The following is a 20598-nucleotide window of genomic DNA, read 5'->3' on the forward strand; positions in this document are numbered from 1 at the left end:
CTCCCTCAGTTTGTGGAAACTGGAAGTTTAGCCTGTTCTAGTTCTTTGCAGAACCGCTTCAATGATTAACCAATTAACCGATTAATCAATCTACTATTTTGATATTTGGATCAATTAATCTTTTTGATGATTTTTCAAGCAAAAGTGCCAAATGGTCCCAGCTTCTCTTCAAAGTGTTTCTTTTAGGGCTGGGAGATTATTCAATATGATAATGTATCTTTATATCTGAATCATATTGATAATGAAACCTATATCCAGGTATTGTGATACAAGTTTACATCATATTAACTCAAATCTATCAGAAAATCTGATTATTCTGTACCAAAGTTCCTTATTAAATGAGAGTATTTCATTCACACAAGAGTTTACAGAACCATGTGGTTATTTCATATAGACTATTTGATTACTAAATTCTTAGAAAACATGCTTCATCGCAATGTTTATCATTATCAGCATATGAAATGACATAAATCGTGATAGAAGGTTTTGGTCATATCACCCAGCCCTATTTAGTTTGTGACATGTGACAGCAAAGCGGACATCTATAGATATTCTTTTTTGTTTAATTGATAAAGAAAATAACGGTTAGTTTCAGCTCTGGTATTTGTTCATTCAAACATTAAATAAAGTTTCACACATCAACTTTCAACTATCATTTAAAGAACAGTATCCTGGAAATATTTTGAAATTTGAAGGAATTGTTTGTATCAGTGTTTTAGTCTTTTGGTAATTGCTTTTTTTCTTTAAAAGTATAAAGTATATTAAAGTTTAAAAGAGGATAAAATCAAATGCAAATTGGTGCAAAAAACATTGAACTTTACCAAAAGCAGATTGCCTTGAATATTTCCTCGTGTTTGTGATGTGTGCGAATAAATAAAAAAAAAAGGCGTATCCGAAAAATATTCCTGTTTGGCTTCGGGGATGTCAAGGCCATTCAGCACACACAAACGCCCAGGGTCCAGATTATTCTGATACAAACATCAAAGCAGCCGATCACACAGAAAGCAGCGTGCACGTGAAGAGCAGCGTGCACGTGAAGAGCGGCGGCGGCCCCGAGGGCAGAGAGCATGTGAGCTGATTGTGTGTGTGAGCTGATTGAGTTGTCTTCTTCCCCAAAAACTCCTCTCGACCAACAGTTGGTCTTCATGTGGAGTCAGCCGAGTACGACCGGCTCGCCAACGCCCTGATAACTACAAACACAGAAAACACATGAGGAGCGTGCAGCGCTAGAAATACACACAGTCATGATCAAAGTACATGTAAGGAAAAGACTGCATGTACACAGAAAGAGATACAAAGCAAATACAAATGAAGTAAGTGATATTTTAAAGGCGAGCAGATGGCAAATTGTGTCTTTTTGTGCTTTATAAGATATAAAAATGTATATTAAATTTAAATAATATTAATTCAATCCTAGTATTTTGTTTACTTTTGCTTATTGTCTTTTTTTATGCACTTTTGTAAGTTGTTTTGTAAAAGAGTTTTATAAATGAAGACCGTCAGACATTAGATATTTGTGATGAGCATACACATTTAATCTTTTTTCTTTTAGTGTCATTCTGTCTGTTTCTAAAGACCAACGATTATTCTAATCATTTAAAAGTCCACACAAATAATGAAAAACATTCTGAGGCCTTGTGTTCAAATTTCTTGTTGGATAATAAGCGTATTAATAATACACATCATATTGTTGATGCTGGGGCCAGCAAATATTTGGCATTTTTCCTAAAGAAAATGAATGAAAAGAATAAAATATCCTGAAAATAGTTCCCTATTAATGTTCTGCCAATCCACAAATCGTTTCATCAAAAAATTGTTTTCCGTAGCATTCAGGTACAATTGTTCCACAATCGAACATTTTTGTATGCAAGTTCAAATATTTTATATTTTTCCCGAAATTAAAAGTTTTTGAAAAGGAAGAAAGAACCAGATAAACAAATAAATAACATTACTTCTGTCCGTCTAAAAAGAAAAAAACATGCTTTACCCTTGATCTGTATTGTGGTATTCAGTGTGATGAATAGATATTGGCACACAGGAAGCACGTCACTGCATGGGTGGCTGTTTTTTTTTTTCTGGTTTCATGGCTGGCGGTATTTCCCATTCAAGCACATGTTCTGGTATTCAGGCTGAGCTGGTGAGTGAAAGCCGTCCTCGCCAGCTCAGCCTCAATGGGGAAAGGGGTTTCACAATGAATGAAAGAGAGAGAAACGCTGCTCAGTCATCTCTGCAGAGGGACGGGACCACATAACCTCCGGACAGGATGGCGAGATAAACCCTGGGGATGTTCAGGCACCGGCGTTTTCCTTCCCTCCCACAGTAAAGTGGGCGGAAGAAGATTCACCCAAAAAACAACAACACGTTCATCCTAAACCGCAGCAGATAAATCAGGTCAGATAAACACAGTGGTAGAAACAATCCCGCTCTGCTCGTCTGAGAATAAATGCAGACACAGACGAACAATGCTATCAAACCGCTAGTTTTATTTTTTTTTCCGCTTCTGACAACCGGCTCCCACAAGACAAATATGGCTGTGGCCTGAAGTCCTCGTAACATCTATTGTTTGAGCAAAAACCGAACCTTGGAAGAAGTGTGTCTCGGAGAGGACTTATGTCCTCTGTGGTCGCCCTCGTTTCCTCCAGACTCCCCGTGTCAATATATTACTTTCCCTTGCGGATGATTGCTCATATGTCACAAACAAGTTGTTAATTGTGGAACTTTTCTGATAGAAATAAACAAACACACCATTAATTAGCTCCTCTAAGGACCAATCATTGAGAGGTCACGTCCGTCACCGCGGTCTAGAGGAGAAAGTTGCCGGCTTGTCTGTCGCCCCGTCGGCTCATTAAGACGGCGATAACTCATCTGTAAACGCCAACGCGATGGTTGGATTTGATTTTTATGAACCACGAGCCCGGAGCCAGCTGATGGTTCGTCTCTCATGAAGATGTTTTTGTCGCCACATGGAGTGTGAAAGAGTGACTCGGAACTCCTTTCCTGTCTCTCTTTCTCTCAAGTCTGGTCCGGCATTACACGACAATCAATCAATCAATCAATCAGTCATTTATAGATGACCGCACGACCAATGTTTCTACAGGTCGATCTTCTGTTGCCGCGGCAACTATGTCTGCTGTAACTGTGCAGGAGTGTCTCGGTAGATGATGGTTTGCAGAAAGAAAATTACATTAATAATGAATCTGAAAGGAAGGAAAAGCAATTACAGGTGAAGAATACATGAATACAATAACGGTTAAACGTGTTTATATTCATTATATTCTGAAATGTAAAGATTTAATACATTTAGATTTAGCTTCAAAGCCTTTTTCACACTGCCAGCACCAATATTTCGCTGGATAAATGCTGAATCATCTGTTCATTTATTTATTTTTCCTCTTAAGAGACGTAACATTTGAATAAAAAAGACACAACAAAAATACTGGAATCCGTTTTGAGTATATCGAGCAAGTACATAAACCTTCAGCACGCTGTCCTATCTGTTGAAACTGGTAGAAAGAGGAGGAAAAAGTTGTGTTTAAATAGAAATGAACACACTGTCTGTCATCTTGGTGTAAATCATGATCATATTTTACGCATCTTTACTCTCTTGATCCCAAAAAAGTGTGTTTTCTTTTCTCATCAAAACCGAGTAAATGCTGGAATCGTTGTCCTCTGTTAATGTTAGTGTGCATCGTAATACACACACACACACACACACACACACACACACACACACACACACACACACACACACACACACACACAGTGTTTCTGTCTGTCAGTAACGAGCAGTGGTTACTGATTCATCATGGCCACCGTCCAGATGTTCCAGTGGTGTGTGGCAGCAGTGGACTCGTGTTTTGTGTGTGTGTGTGTGTGTGTGTGTGTGTGTGTGTGTGTGTGTGTGTGTGTGTGTGTGTGTGTGTGTGTGTGTGTGTGTGTGTGTGTGTTTGCATGCACACCACTGGGCGTGTCCTTGCATACATGCATTCATGCATGCATATGAGCATTTGTGTGTGTGTGTGTGTGTGTGTGTGTGTGTGTGTGTGTGTGTAATTGGGGAGTGGGCGGGCTCGTTGTTGGGGGTGGGGGGGGGGGGGGGTTTTGGCCCTTTTTTAAACATAGCTGCGTTGTTATGGTTGCCGGGGCTTTGATGTCGCCCAAACCTCCAACTAAGAGGCTCTCATTTTGGGCTCCTGACTCTGGAGAAGGCAATGACTTCCAGATTGGGAGACCTACTCACATCTCCAAAACGCCGACTGCAGGGGTGGGACGGGCTGTGGGGGTCACGGCGGGCGCGGCAGGTCACCGCGGTGTTACCGGGGGCAACGGTGGACGTGAAGGTTGATCTACAAAGCACCGGACTCAGACACCAGATTGAAGGGTTCGCAGTCTGTGCTCGACGTGTTTCGGTTTTGAAAAACTTAGGAAAAGATGATGATTTTGGTTAAATGTTTAAAAAGTGCATCATGGTTCAAATGTGCATTTACTTTTTCTATATTTTACAGAGATCGTCATCTTTTCCTCAACTTAACCGAGTGCATTTTGCAAGATCTGTTCACGATAAACTTTTCCTCGATGTGTCAGAATAAAGAAAAGTAATCCTACTGCTGTACTGCTGCGGAGACCACTTCAAAAAAAAGTAAAAAATAATAATAAACAGTGTTTTTTCTTTGTTATAAGTGAAACAAATCTGCAGATAGAAAAGAGGCAATTTACTTGGTAAGATTTCTCAGAAATACAATGTAATATTTAGGCCTTTCATGATAAAAAGAGTTCTTGAAATAAGTGGGTAAATCTTGTTTTGAGCTATGTTTCACTAGTGTTATGTCTCATAAGCCTGTAACTCTTGAAAGTATTAGTAGTACTGGAAGTTGTTAGTTTTTCATTTAAGATATTCCAGATGCATTGTCTTAAAACAACTCCCTGTTCCTCTCTGACATGTTACGTGTTTCCTCGATTGTTTCTTATATGAAATGTTGTGAAATAGTTTTCCACCAGTAATCAGACAAATATACTGAGCATCTAACTTCTCTATGATTTGGACTTCAAATCCTTTATCAGGCGTTCTTTTGATTGATTTGATAAGCGTGATTAAGTAGTTCCATGTAAGTTTGGTCCAACTAAACCACATAATTGGAATTATGAAAACGTATTTTCTAATGTTAATCAGCTGCGTTCTGTCATCTTTTGAAAAAAAATCAAAGAGAGTTTTCCAGGAGCAACAGAGGAGGAGAGAATGTCATGAAAGTACAGATACAGTCTGAGACATTTCAATGCATTCTCAAGTTTACGTGTTGACATACATAACAAAGAAATGAAGGTCATTGTTTGGTAAATGTGGTTCATGTTAATGACATAATGCAGCTTTAGTCCGGATGAAAACAGCAGGTATTTTATATATTTTTGACATTTATATATATTTATCTGTATTTTTGCGGTCTTACACCGATAAATGTTCTCAAATTATCATAAATCAAACGACATCCTATAAATTCGTCTTCCTTTATGCAAAACCAGAGACCTTTTCTTTTCAGAATCATATTAATCATATCAATGTTTTTCTTAGTCATACGGGACGGTTTCAGAATGTTAAGTGGTTCAGGTATTTCCCACAGTCGAACCTTCTCGATTCACACGCACGAACCTTCCTTATCGCTGGACTCGATCAATTCAGATGAAATATCGATCAGAATTAATATCAGCGTGATCTGGGCCGAGAGATTCCGTCCACGGGATCAAACGCTCTGTGAGACTCTCGGTTCCTTTTTTGTGAGGAGTCGCCGCCTCATATTGTCCTTCTTCCTTTCTCACACTTTTTCTTTCTCTTTCTGCATCTTGTCTTTGTTTCTCTCATTCTCTCTTTTGCACTTTCACTCTGCTTGCAGGTGTGGGGAGTTTTACCGCGCTGTAGAACCAGATATTTTTTTTGCCTTTTCCCACAAACCCCAAAAACTCATCATGTGTATATACCCTGTGTGTGTGTGTGTGTGTGTGTGTGTTGTGTGTGTGTGTGTGTGTGTGTGTGTGTGTGTGTGTGTGTGTGTGTGTGTGTGTGTGTGTGTGTGCGTGTTTGGTAATTCAACATATAAGCTGGTGATCCTGCCCTCTGACCTCTCGCATGAAACGTTGTTGTAGCCACAACCTTCTGTTTTATCCATTCTCCATTCTACCTCCTCCACTTTTTTGGTGCATATTTAGATCTGCTGTTAACCTTTGACCCGTCACATCGCACCTGTATGCTGAACGGTTCTGTCCAATCAGCAGGTAGATCAACGTGGCTGCAAACAAACGCAACAGATTACAATCTTAAGAGAATTCAAGCTGTCAAATTATAAAAAAAAAAAGTACTTAAATTCAGAAGTCTTTTGGCTGTGTTGGTGTTTTATTTCATTGACATTTGTTATGATCGGGGGAAGAAAAAGAAAATCAGAAGGTGGAAACCTTTTGAAGAAACATCCAAACTGTGATGTCATTATGACATGAATTGTAGTTTTCGTTGTCCATTTAGTGCTCAAACATTTCAAGTAGAAACAGCCCTGAAAACAGAACATGAAGAAAATGAATCCCTTTACATTTGAACCATTAAAACAAACATCATTTGATCCTCATTACTGTTGATATTGTGAAGCAAAAGTCTTCGGATTGGCTCGTAAAGTTTCCCCACATCCAAAGCAATTATTCCCTTAAGGAGCCTCCGGTTTCTCCTTTTCTCGAGTGGCACATTTTGTCCTAACACTCAACTCACAGATCTGGTTTGATTCACACACAAAAAAAACATGATTTACAAACAGTTGTTTTCATTTTGTTTATTAAGTGCAACTCTGATTCATTTGAAGACAAAACACGACGCCGTCGAGCTCAGATCTCTTTGTGAGAAAAAGCTCCTTCCTGCAAAGCAGTTTGATTGCATTCCACTTAAAAAGGATTGCAGAGAGCAAGGTGAAACTGTGTGTTTTATTCTTTTTTTATTTATTATTTATTTCCTTCACAACCAGAGCAAGGATGACCGTGAAAGAAAGAAAAAAAAGGAGAGTGAATGAGTGTTCTGAATGTGCCATCTCCGTGAAATTTGAGATTAAAGACATTAGACTCAAAAGCTCTGTGGAGGGGGGGGGACAAAAGGGGTTTAATTTCCGCTTCAAATATAAAAAGAGACGGATCTACTTAGTGTGTCATCTGAAAACTAAAGAATACATTAGAGGTGTTTTATCAGCATAAGGTCCTCTAAATGAAGGTGTGCGTGCGTGAGTGTGTTCTCATAAGCATGTAACCACGTTTCTTTGCACGCTTGTGTATGTGAAATGCATACGTACGAGTGTGTGTGTGTGTGTGTGTGTGTGTGTCAGGGTCAAGGTGGAGGGCCGTCGTTACAAACAAGTGATGTCTGAGATCCCATTAACTCTTGTATTCAGCAGCAGATTTCCGTTCAAATAGAGTGGAGATAAAAGGCAGCAACAATGTGCTGATGAATCAAAGGCCTTTCAAGTGAAATTAGACTACAGAGAGACGGAGGGCAGCGCTCGCGATTTCCTGACGCACTTTAAAAAAAAAAAAAAAAAAAAAAAAAAAAAAAAGGTGACGATATCTAATTGAAATTTTTTTAAGTTATCGCGTCTTTGAAGTAATTACATCTTTGATGTGACCAACAAACAGAAGAGTTATTATTCAGCCGCGCTGCAGTCGGTGTTTGGTGGGTTGCTTCATGTTTACTGCTGCTTACATGATTAATTATTATTAATGTATGTGAAGGGATAAACAGTTCTAACAGTTACTTTATATGTAGTTGAAAGTGTCACACTAACACTAATATGCATATACTGTTGTTCCTTTACCCATTGAAGAGATTTTTAAGATAAGTTCAAGGTATCTTGTCGAGTTTCTCAGTAAAACGTTTCTCAATAAAATGCTTTTTCTATCCTTTAGACCTGACAAAAGTTTTCCTACTTCCTCATGAAACATTTGTAATTATAACATATCATTTTAAAAAAGTGCGTTGTTTCCATTCATGTGTGCCATATTTCTGTCGTCCTCTTCACTACTTTTGTTGGCAAATTGCTGCATTTGCTTGCGCTTTACAGCCGGCAAAAAGTTGCATGAACAACCCACTCGTGTAAGCCAGGTGGCAAGTGCCTTAAACCTGCATTCTCTCTAATGTCCATCAGGGGGCGACTCCTCTGGTTGTATAGAAGTCTATGAGAAAATGACTCTACTTCTCTCTTGATTTATTCCCTCAGTAAACATTGTAAACATGAGTTTATGGTCTCAATCTCTAGTTTCAAGTCTTCTTCAATACAGCATGATGTTCATTTAGTAAATGATGCTCCATTTAGAGTCAAACAGACCATAAAGCAGGGGATGCTTTAGGGCGGGGCTACCTTGTGAGTGACAGGTCATGGGGTGTCTTGGTGTTGTCCGTGCTTTCGTCCTACAACTTTAACTCACAGTGTGTTTTCAGTTCCACCTTTTTGTGTCACTTCTGTTTGCAAAAAAAAACAAGATGGCGACCACAATCCAATGGGTGACAATACGGTGACTCATCCACTCGTACAGTCTATGGTGAGAACATAACGCTTCAAGTGGTCAAAAACTCCACCTTGAAGTCACATCATGAGACTGATGATTTAAAGAAAGGTACTTTCTGCAGAGAGGATTCCAAGAAAGCTACCTCACTCTATCGCACACCATGAAAACTTCATAATAGCAGCAGAACTTAATGCATGATTGTGTCAAAATCACTCCAGAATGACACTAAGGAGGCCTAGCAGGGTGATACACTGACTCATCAATGCTGGTTATTGAAAACAGAGCTCACATTGTTAACGAGATGAAGTTAGAAACATTTGCACAGTCCCGTGTTTATATGTTTCTGTCCTGTTTCCTGATCGATGCTGCGGTTTTATACCCTGACTGCTTTTTGTGCACTCGTCAAATTCTCACATATGTGGGAATGAGGGGAAAGTGTGTGTGTGACTCCTCTGTTGTAGATTTCAAAAGCCTAAAAATTGTGTGAAGCAGATCTTCCATCTGAACATCTGAAAATAACTTTTCACTCATTCAGACTGGCCTTCGGTTTATATTCAAGGCCTCCCCATAGGCAGACCGGCCCTCATGCGTATCATTTCCTCTATTAAAAACAAAAGTAAATCAAGATCCAGTCGGTCCCTCTAGTAAACCCTGTATTTACTAATGATGTGCACTATGAATTCATTCTCTGACGATTTATGTCGGCCTGCAAGGGTGGGTAACTCTACTCCTTTAAATTAAAGGGCGAGTGAACTTTTCCCTCCATTGCATATGTGTGTGTGCGCGAGTGTGTGTGTGTGTGTGTGTGTGTGTGTGTGTGTGTGTGTGTGTGTGTGTGTGTGTGTGTGTGTGTGCGCACCTGAACATATGTGTTACTCCTCTGTTACCAAAAACATAGCTGCGAGTTTCCGTTTTCAAAGATGTGTTATTTGATCTTTTGCGAGTGTGTTGTGTGAGTGTGTAGTGTGTGTGTGTGTGTGTGTGTGTGTGTGTGTGTGTGTGTGTGTGTGTGTGTGTGTGTGTGTGTGTGTGTGTGTGTGTGTGTGTGTTCCTCGCATGCATGTACACGCTCGTCTGTTTCAGCTAAGGTAATTATGTGTGAGTTTATGTATGTGTGTGGTGGGGTGAGGAGGTGTGTGTGTGTGTGTGTGTGTGTGTGTGTGTGTGTGGGGGGGGGGGGGGGGATTTCTTCTTCTTTTTTAAATACAGAGGGCTTGATAATTATGGGGTTAAATGAGTGCTCTCAGTCAGCCTCCCTGAGTGTGTGTAAAAAAAGGAAGGCGCAGAGAAAGCCACTTCAAGGCCGGCTAATTACCCCGAGGAAGAGAGGAAACATAAATGGACGATTTTGCGGCTCTAATGTTACAGCGAAACGGCTACACCGACCTCAGCACGTGAAACGGAGCCACCGCTGCTTTTGAAGGCTCCTGCACAGATGTGTGTGTGTGTGTGTGTGTGTGTGTGTGTGTTTGCATCCATATGTGTAGAATCTGTCGAAGCAGCATGTATGTGTGTGTGAATGTGCTGGTACAGTAGGCGAGGTGTGATTTGTGTGCAAATATTCACACGTCACTGTCGTGTTTCCTGTTTACACATTATGTTTCTGCAGGTATGTTGGGTTCCAGTTGTGCACACGGTGGTTGTCAGCGTTTGATTAGTCTTTGCATGCAACATGTTAGAATTCATTTACATATTTGGTGCAGTCATGGACTCTGATTCTTTCTCACTGCCGATGCTATCTACCCAGTTTTGGGATTTTCCCTGCAAATGTCATCACTTTTGCTAAAAAAAAACAAAAAAACAAGTGAAGCTGAACTATTTCCTTTTCCCAGGACAGAGCTGTGTGACTCAGTGTGTTGGCAGAAAAAACATTTATTTGTGTCATAAAGATGCAAAACAGATGTATCTAGAAGTTGATATGTTTCTCAAGGCAGCAGAAGTCGGGAGTTGTGAGGTGTAAGATGTGTCGTCAAAATATGAAATATGAGGCAGCATTTCACCTCTACTACTGGATCCATGCAATCTTAAATTACTGTCAGTGGTTCTGAAATAAAAAAGCCAACTTCTAACTTAACAAAAGGGCAAAAATACGCAACATTGGAGTGATCTTCAGCTCAGGCTTTATTGTGTCTACTATTCCACTAACCGGGGCTGTTTGTCTGTAATGATGATTTGTTTATTGGATTAAATCCAAAGTGGCGGAAACAAGAAAAGGACTCTTATTTCATTTTTTCCTGGAGACTACTTCGCTAGTAGTAGAGCTCCAGGAGACGAGCCTTCAGTCAGCAGAGCTATTGAATTTAATCCATCAAACAAACTATGAAAAACATACTCACACCCTATACTTTCAATGTGACAAGTACGCGCTGCAGATCTACTTCTTTTTTCCTCTCATGAGTGAAGACTGGACACTACAGTGACTCACTGTTATCTCATGACGTACACGTAGTATGACAAGACAGAACAGGCCATTGCTAGCTGGCTAGCATGCTTGTTTCAGTAGATATCTCTGCAACACAATATTGTGTATGACACTGTAACATCTTTACTTTCAAAAGAGTTCATTTTGTGAACGTTTTCAACTCAAATTCTGGCTAGATTTTATTAATTGCACCTTTTTAAGAGACAGAAATGTGAGGAGAACATGTGACGTAAAGTATAGCAGGATGAAAAGATGATTTTGGCTCATTGTTCGTGTTAAACAAATTCTCTGTAATCCAACCTGACAAATATTTGTATTTCCATCAATGAAAATATATATTTATATACCGCATTGGTGCCAAATTACCAACCTCAATGTCAACATCCATATTCAATCTGTGAAAACAACATAACATCTGACTCGGTACTGAATAAATAAAAGAAAAAAATTAGTTTTTAACCATGCTCATTTTTTTTAATCATCTGCAATCTTTCTTTTGCTCATACAACCATCTTGAGTTGTTTTGTGAAGTATTAAATAATTAAAATCTTCTCTCGCTCTCTTCCATCCCACATGACATGTTGTGTTTGATAAAGGCGTTACCGTGACAACACATGTGTCCACCGGGGACATGGGGGTGATCTATGTTGCCTTTGTTCTCCTCCTGTGAGGTGTCCAACGGGACATTTAGTGCAAATCTCTGCATATTCCTAAACCTACAAGGCTCCTCCTCCTCCTCCTCCTCCTCCTCCTCCGTCTCTGAGGTGCTTCTTCAGCTCGTAATGAATGCAGACCACCTTATCTAGAACCTCACCTCCTCCACCCTCTCAAACCTCCCACCCTTCAGGCTCTCTCCTGGTAGAGATGCAGTGCGTTTTGTTTTCATGTGTCTCTACATTCAAAGCGGTTTAGCAGTTTGATCTTAGCTCCACGGTTAGCCGCGTAGCATACACATGAGGGTCCGTTTGTGAGAGAGAGAGAGACTTTGAGATGTTGATGGATAGGAAAGTAGCCATGTGTGTGTGTGTGTGTGTGTGTGTGTGTGTGTGTGTGTGTGTGTGTGTGTGTGTGTGTGTGTGTGTGTGTGTGTGTGTGTGTGTGTTTTAATGCAGAGTGGAGCGCGTGGAAGCTCTGCCTTTAAGTGATAAGGTATTCACTTTGTATCTCAGCAGGAGGTCCAGCGTGTAGCAGCAGATCTGCCCCTCTGTAGTGCTGATGTTATACACTCCACACACACACACACACACACACACACACACACACACACACACACACACACACACACACACACACACCATGGGCTCGTCCATCTCTAATGTACAAAATAAAATAACTTTTTCTCAGAAATATTCACACAACTTGGAGACACACACAAACACTCTATAAGCATCTTTACGCACACAAACACACACTCACACACATAGAGACGCCTATTTATACTGGCCTCCCACAGGAATAGTTACACTGCCCAGTCCACACACACACACACACACACACGTACACACATGGCGTGGTTCGAACACACGCTGCCTGGTTAGCTGCCTCCAACTCTGCAGACCGCTGTGACGTATCGTATGTCAGCCGGCATGCTGGGAGCATTAGCAATAACTGGATTTCACGTAAGTTATTGAAAGCCATTTGTAAACAGAAACATGAAAGCAAACAAGCTCGCACGCAGCCTCACTTGATCATCAAAGGCTTATCGATCAAATGGGCCTCTCCTCCACCTCCTCCTCCTCCTCCTCCTCCTCCTCCTCCTGCTCCTTCGTGCTCCACTGAAAACCAATAGGAGCAAAGTACAGCCCTACTTGTTTGTTCCAAACCAGCTTTAAGATGTCCAGATTTCTCTCTCTCCGTGTCTCCTTCTTGTTCGTGTGTGTGTGTGTGTGTGTGTGTGTGTGTGTGTGTGTGTGTGTGTGTGTGTGTGTGTGTGTGTGTGTGTGTGTTGAGCTGGGTTTTGTGGGGACAAATGTCCCCACAAGTGACTGAGAAAATGATATCTTGGTGTGTTTGCATCTCCATTAATGATTGAATTAAGAGATTTTGTCTGAATCATTTCATGTTTGTTTTCTGGTTGGATGTGATGCCTTATTTTAGAAAATGAAAGAGGGGGAAAACGTGCATCGATGTCAGGCTCTTTGATCGTCTCTGGGTGGATGATTTATCTGAAATGTTGTGCAACAGATTGCAAAACTTGCAATTTCAAATGGCATCACGTTTTTTTTTGTCATGGATATAAGCAGAAAATAAAAATTGTAAGCTTCTTAAAGCTATTGTTAGGTATTTAAACAGGTCATAATTCCATCTCTAATAACTGTTTCATATCGAGTGAAAACATCATGTATTGAAGTGTCTCACCAAATACTGCATTTTACAAGATTAAACTAACTAACTAACAAATCCTAGTCCTATCTTCCTAATTCAACCTGTTATTTCTGTCTGTTATAAAATATCAATCAACCTTTTAAATGCTAGGATATTTAAATCATAAGCTGTGGGAAATTTTTCATCTGAGGGTGAAACTATTGCCCAAGCTGACTTTAAATTTTGCAGTCACGTCCTGGTTTTATTTTTGAGCCCTTCTTTCACCATAGCTTCTGCATTTGAAGGTTTACACTGAAATACTTGACTGCGTTGACTGAGTGTGTCGACCTTTAAAATAAGTTTGTTTCATGTAAAAGCGCTGATCGCACGTGTTTGTGACTCACCTGGATCGGAGCTCCTGCAACCCTAATCCTCTCCAATCAGTCTGTGTAGAATAATATATTGATTAATTATTAATATTATTATGATGACTCTAAATTGATTTTGTCTTTCCTCAACAGTCGAACAAAGTGTCGGTGGTGCAGCAGTCTCACGGGATGCACCCGCTGACGTCCCTCCTGCCCTACAGCAACGAGCACTTCAGCCCCAGTCCTCCACACCTGCCCACAGACATGAGCCAGAAGACAGGTGAGAACACACACACACACACACACACACACACACACACACACACACACACACACACACACACACACACACACACACAGCCATCATAACCGATGTTGAAGTACATAGTTACACACATTCAAAAGGACACACACACACACACAGAAGTAAACACAGACAGACTCCAGACAGTTTATGAATTGTCTCTGAAATCTTCGTCCGCACACACACACACACACACACACACACACACACACACACACACACACACACACACACACTCACACTCCGATCTGTTTGTGCTGTCATTCATCACGCCACACATACTCACATCATTCATCACGTTCACACACATACTCATTTTTACCAGGAACATACACTCACACACACACACACACACACACACACACACACACACACACACACACACACACACACACACACACACACACACACACACAACACACAAGCAATAAAACATATCAAATGTAATATATTCCTATTCTTGCCATTTCTTTTTATCGTTCCCTCTTTAAAAACACACACACACACACACACACACACACACACACACGTAATACATTCATGTTAGCCCCCCCCTTCATCTCTCCTCACACATGGACACACTCACACACTCACACACACACACACAGGCGCGCACACAGTGTGTGAAGTGGCAGCACCGGCTCCGTCAGCCTGTGGCGGTTCCACGGCTGCTCTGAAGTGGCCTCCTCCTCTGAAGGGACCGCCAGCCACACACACACACACACACACACACACACACACACACACACACACACACACACACACACAGAAAGAAAGATGGAAACAATTAGAGTGACAATCGCACAAGCCATCGCTGCAGCACACACAAGGTTCTCCTTAGCGAGCGCTGTGCACACAAACACGCGCTGTACTCGGGTTGAGAGTCACAAACAAAACACGCCCTGACATTTTAAAACACGGTAGGACTTTTTTAAGGAGGCGGAGCTTAAAGAGTTTGCAGTGCTGGTTGGTCAGATCTGTCTCGCTGCATGTCTTTGCATCAGTGCAAGATATCTACACTGCTGAAATGTTACTGTTGAATTTGCTGAACGCATTCGTGATCCCCAGAGGATTCCCCATCCTTCGTCTAAGTCTCCAGTGGAAAATCTGAGCACTTGTCTTTCATGGTCCCCAGAGGATTAACCATATATGTATTTTAAAGAGGAGCTCCACTGATTTTACACATCAAAGTCTGTTTTTGGTTTTTTTTTTTTAGATCTTTGGGAGTTTTACTGTGAAATAAATAAGTTGTAGCTCCAGAGGGAGCTGCACAAAAATCCGATAAATGTGTTGGTTGGAGCTGAAGACTACAAGTTTAAGAAATGAAAAACAAAATGTGGAGGTGTGGAGTTTGAAAGTAGTTAATCTTTATAAACAGATTCCTCTGCAGTAAAAAATAAATAACGTAATTTAACGCAAGACGTAGAATGCAACAACAAATAGGAAAAACAAACTTCAGGGAGCATATAACACGGCAGGTTTTATTTTGAGAAGGTGAGAAAACTGTAGGAGAAAAAAACACCAGTTGAACAAAAGTATTTTCTCGGTTCTGATTAGATATCGGAGCGTGACCTCAGGCAATCTCCGTCTGGAAACCCCCTTTATCCTCCAAAAGCACTCGCGTGTCTGGTCTAGACTGTGTCTGGTGTGTGTGTGTGTGTGTGTGTGTGTGTGTGTGTGTGTGTGTGTGTGTGTGTGTGTGTGTGAGTCCATGACTGATGCTAGAACAGTGATTCAGCCCTTAATGACAGACTGAGCCACCTGCTTCTAACAAACCCTTACACACACACACAGACACACACACACACACACGCACACACGCACGCACACACACACACACACACACACACACACACACACACACACACACACACACACACACACACACACACACACAACCACACTCACTTCTCACACCATCTCACTTCTCACACCATCTCACCTGAATTGTGACTGTGTTTCCAGTCAGTCCACACACACACACACACACACACACACACACACACACACACACACACACACACACACACACACACACACACACACCTTACCTCACTCCTCATATCATTCGTCAGCTCCTCACAGGTATGTTTACCTCATCAGTGATGTCATTTTTCGGGCACACCTTTCTGTCCTCAGACTATTGTCCTGCATCAATGAGCTCAACGTGGATCAATATAGTTTTATACCTGGAAGGAGATCTGCAGTATAGGAGAACTGAAAAGACACGAAGAAACTAGCAGAAGGATGTTCATTTAAAGATGTTTTAGAGATGTAATGCCCATTTTTCTAGTTTTTCAAATACAATTTTCAGAGTATTAGGAATTTTTAGATAAGTTTGGAAAACCAGCTCCTAAACCTTTTTTCTCTGGATCCTTTAAGATACTGCCGATAAAAAGCAGAGTTTCCTTTTTTATTAGGTTCTTTTCATGAGTTTCTGCAGGAAAAACATCCAAAAGTGGAAACCTGTGAAGAAAAGTTGGTTTATGTGATTTACTTAAGCGGTAAAAGCGTGACCAGTTCAACACAAAGACTGATTTTCCTTAATATTTCTACATTTGAATAACCTTCTGAGTTACAACAAAAAAGGGAAACGATCCATGAATTCACAAGAAGTAAGAGATCAGAATAATGTTCTTGCTTTTCTCGAGTTAATTACCTCACGACCCTTTAGATTAATCTTCGATCTGGTTTAGATGCTGTACCGGTCTATACAGAGCAGTCTGTCAGAGGCCTGTTTGTTTGATGCAGAGTCGATGCTTTTGCATTGATTTTACAGCGCCAAGGTTGAAGGCAGTCTACGGTGGCCTGCAGGGACAAAGTCTGAGAACAGGAAAAAGGCCGAGCACTCAGCTGAAGCATGCTTTCTGTGAGGCGATCCAATGATAAGATATTATATGGGGGGAAATTAGTGAAGAATTATTAAAAGGCAGACAGTGTGTTATAGTATGCATTTTTTATTAAACAATATGTTCATATATACCGTAAAACTGTGTAATTATTGAGATAAAATCATGCAGTTTGTTACTTTAGTGCTTCACAGCCAAACGTTTGTCATTTGATCTCCTGTTGATATCAACACTCTGTTTGTTTGTACAGGAAGCATGAGACTATTACCATTATGTTTTTTCTCACCTGATTCATCTTAGTATCTGTAAATACTTCATCATGTCGAGGCTCTTTCCTCTTCTCAGAGCCTCTCAGTGCTGTCACCACCTAGCTCAGTCATTCTCACACTCAGAGTTGGTGTAGAAAAACACCACCAGATTTGTTGAATTCTAGTAATTTTATATTTGCATATCTGGCATTTAGCTTTTGTCCATCAGCCAAGCAGTTTTTGTCTTCTGCAATCAAAAATGATGGATTTGGTCGGTGAAATCTCAAGTCACTCACTGTGAAGATTTCAAATAGTTTGTTTTAATTGCATAACAGATATTAGAAGAAGTGACCCATTGGTTTGCAGACTGACGTTTTGAAGCCTCGAGTTTGGCATTTTGGCCGTCGCGTGAGAGTTGAGCTGAGTACAACCGACATCTTTAGGTGACCAAAAATGTAATAATTAACTTTCATGAACTGAAAAAAACACTTTGAAAGGGTTAAAGTTGTAAGAAATAAAACAAGGACAACGCCGTGGTAGCAACCTGTCAATCACAAGGTAGCCCCGCCCTAAAGCATACCCTGCTTTATGGTCTATTTGACTCTAAATGGACCATAATTTGAAACTAGAGATTGAGACCATAAACTCATGTTTACAATGTTTACTGAGGGAATAAATCAAGAGAGAAGTAGAGTCATTTTCTCATAGACTTCTATACAACCAGAGGAGTCGCCCCCTGATGGACAGTAGAGAGAATGCAGGAATAAAGTACGTTCTCATTGGTTTCCGCCTGTTTGACTGCTGTAATGAATTCTGCTCATAAACTTATATGTTCACTTCTCTTCTGTGAGATACAATTTATTTTGAACTGAAACATTATTTATTGTTCATTGTCTGCGAACAAATTATAGTTCGACATTTCCTCAGGGTTCACCTTTTTATATATATATATCTCCTATAATCATTTTATCTCTTGTAATTTCTCTGCTCTGCCAGTTTCTTTGTCTCGTTCTCCAGGCCTATAATTAAACCGCTCATGCATGACTTCCATGTAAAGGTTGAAGGAAAAATCAGGGATGAGATTACCATTTTTCTTGTTTTCTTTTTCTATAATCTTTTTTTGCTCTTTCCACATCACCGCCCAAAGATCAGAGTTGACAATCAGTTTAAAAGTTTAACTTTGCACTCAGAGGCGTCGTGTTGTCGTCACGTTGGTGACAAACAATGTGATGTTCCTGTGAACTCAGCTCACTGTAGATTACAGACGCTCGCTATAGTAATCACGCATTGTTTTGTTAACAAGTCTTTTGTCATATTTCGGCTCAAAGTTCACACCTGTCTTTCTTTAACCTCCTTTGTTCTGCGTTGAGCTCTCATGTTATTCTCACTGCACAGTTTACTTCCTGTGTTGTTTCCATCACCGCCCACTGTCGTGTTTTCACTGCTGCCTGGTTAAGAGTTACTGGAGGACCTTAAGTAGTAGTTCAGCTTCATAAACCCCGGAATATTCCCTTTTTTAATAATGAAAGTTAAAAGAGAAAGTTGTGTCTCGTGTCAATTCTCTATCTATATAATGTTGAACCTGATTTATTAGATATAAAATATCTTGTTTTTCTTAAAATTAGCTGTTGAAATACAGACCAATTAGTGCCATTTCAAAACATGACAGTGAAAGTCATCACTTAACACCAATACTCAAAATAATATTTTTTCATCAAAAGTTTTCTGAAAATGTATGTTTAAATATGCAAACGGGGCATTTATCTTATTAAATATGTGCTTATTTTCATAAATTCCAGAACAGAAATCTAAACATTGGATAAAGCCAGGTTCAAAATGATTCTTTTATTTTGTTGACATATTAGAGTTAAAGGTTTTAACAAAGGGTGGTGTAGTGGTTAGCACTGTCGCCTCACAGCAAGAGGGGCCCGGGTTCAGCTCCCGGGCTGGACAACCTTCTGTGTGGAGTTTGCATGTTCTCCCCGTGTCAGCGTGGGTTCTCTCCGGGTTCTCCGGCTTCCTCCCACAGTCCAAAGACATGCAGCTTAGGTGCATTGAAGACTCTAAATTGCCCGTAGGTGTGAATGTGAGTGTGAATGGTTGTTTGTCTCTATATGTCTGCCCTGTGATAGGCTGGTGACCTGCCCAGGGTGAACCCTGCCTTCACCCATTGACAGCTGAGATCGGCTCCAGCACCCCTGCGACCCTTAACTGGATAAGCAGGTTACGGAAATGGATGGTTTTAACAAAGGGAATTTTGGATATCTCGTTGTATCACTCCATAAACAAGAAAATACTGTCAACAGCCATAAAAATAGCAATTTTCTCCATGTTTTTAGAGATAAAAATGTGGTATGAATCAGGCTATGAATGATATATGAACACACCCCTCTGTAGAAACCTTCAGAATATAGATATGAATGAAGCTGTAAAGTTTGGTGTATGTAAGAGCTACTGAAGTGGAGATTTCTGGATCAGAGTCTGAGAAAAAAACGTATTTAGAGAAAACGGCCTTTAAAGATATGTTTAGTTAAATTACATACATGTTGAAGACACTACAGGTGAATAGGGTAAAAAAAATAACCAATAGATATCAACATGAAACTTCACCAGTTGATTACTGATATTAAGACAATTATTTAGAGTACACCTAGTTTTCTGAAATGTTTAGTTTAGTTTTAGTTTTAATTCATTTTAATTTAGTTTAAGAGCATTTTTAGTCTAGAAATGATCATTCCTATGAGACTGTGTGTGTTTGACATCATGACCAGCTGGTGAGTCCAGTCAGCTCAGTCATTTCTTCAGTCAACCATAACGCCACATTTAGCATTTGACTCAAAAGACGTGGTCACATTACGTTGACTGCTCCTCAGATATGACTGTCGGCTCGGACAATAGAGCGTAAATTACAGAAAGTAAAAGGCAGAAATGAAACATGTCTGCTGTCACACTTTGATGTGCAAAGTTGAACAGCGATTAACACTTACTGTAGATTCTCATACGGGCTTGTGAAATTACTGTTTTTGTGTGCAGGAGTGTGAAGTAACAAGCTGAAAACAGCTGCAGTTACCTGAGCAGAACTTTGGATTTTCACTGCATTTATGAGTGCAAAGTTGAAAAGCGATTAACACTTACTGTAGATTCTCATACGGGCTTGTGAAATTGCTGTTTTTGTGTGCAGGAGTGTGAAGTAACGAGTTGCAAACAGCTGCAGTTACCTGAGCAGAACTTTGGATTTTCACTGCATTTATTTATTATAGTATTTTTTAAGTATTATTTAAAGAATAAGGCTGGAGATATTCTATATTAGTTAGACAAAATTGATCCTACTAGCAGGTGTGTATATATCTCTCTCGATTTGTCCATGTTGTTGTCCAAAAACTACTTCAACCACATCACTTAGTCACTCTATTGCACTGAGTGACACTTCCCTTCATTACCATGAACACACACACTGTAGTTCATTTTGGGTCAAACCTACAAAAAACATCCTGCTGCTAAAAATAAAGTCACCAAAGCTGCAAATGTGTATTAATCCGCAGCTGAAAATAGTCCCCCAACAAATGCATTTTATTCCTGT

General features: G+C 40.2%; 1 protein-coding gene across 1 annotated transcript in view; it reads left to right on the top strand.

Annotated features, from left to right (window-relative positions):
- The window catches only part of tcf7 (transcription factor 7), a 78356-nt gene that overhangs the window by 33153 nt on the left and 24605 nt on the right, over window positions 1-20598 (top strand). Inside the window, exon 4 of the mRNA XM_054625283.1 lies at window positions 13771-13897. Within this exon, the coding sequence (XP_054481258.1) occupies window positions 13771-13897 (127 nt within the window). The remainder of the gene's footprint in view (window positions 1-13770; window positions 13898-20598) is intronic.

Source organism: Anoplopoma fimbria, chromosome 24 (assembly GCF_027596085.1).
Source record: "Anoplopoma fimbria isolate UVic2021 breed Golden Eagle Sablefish chromosome 24, Afim_UVic_2022, whole genome shotgun sequence".
NCBI lineage: Eukaryota > Metazoa > Chordata > Actinopteri > Perciformes > Anoplopomatidae > Anoplopoma > Anoplopoma fimbria.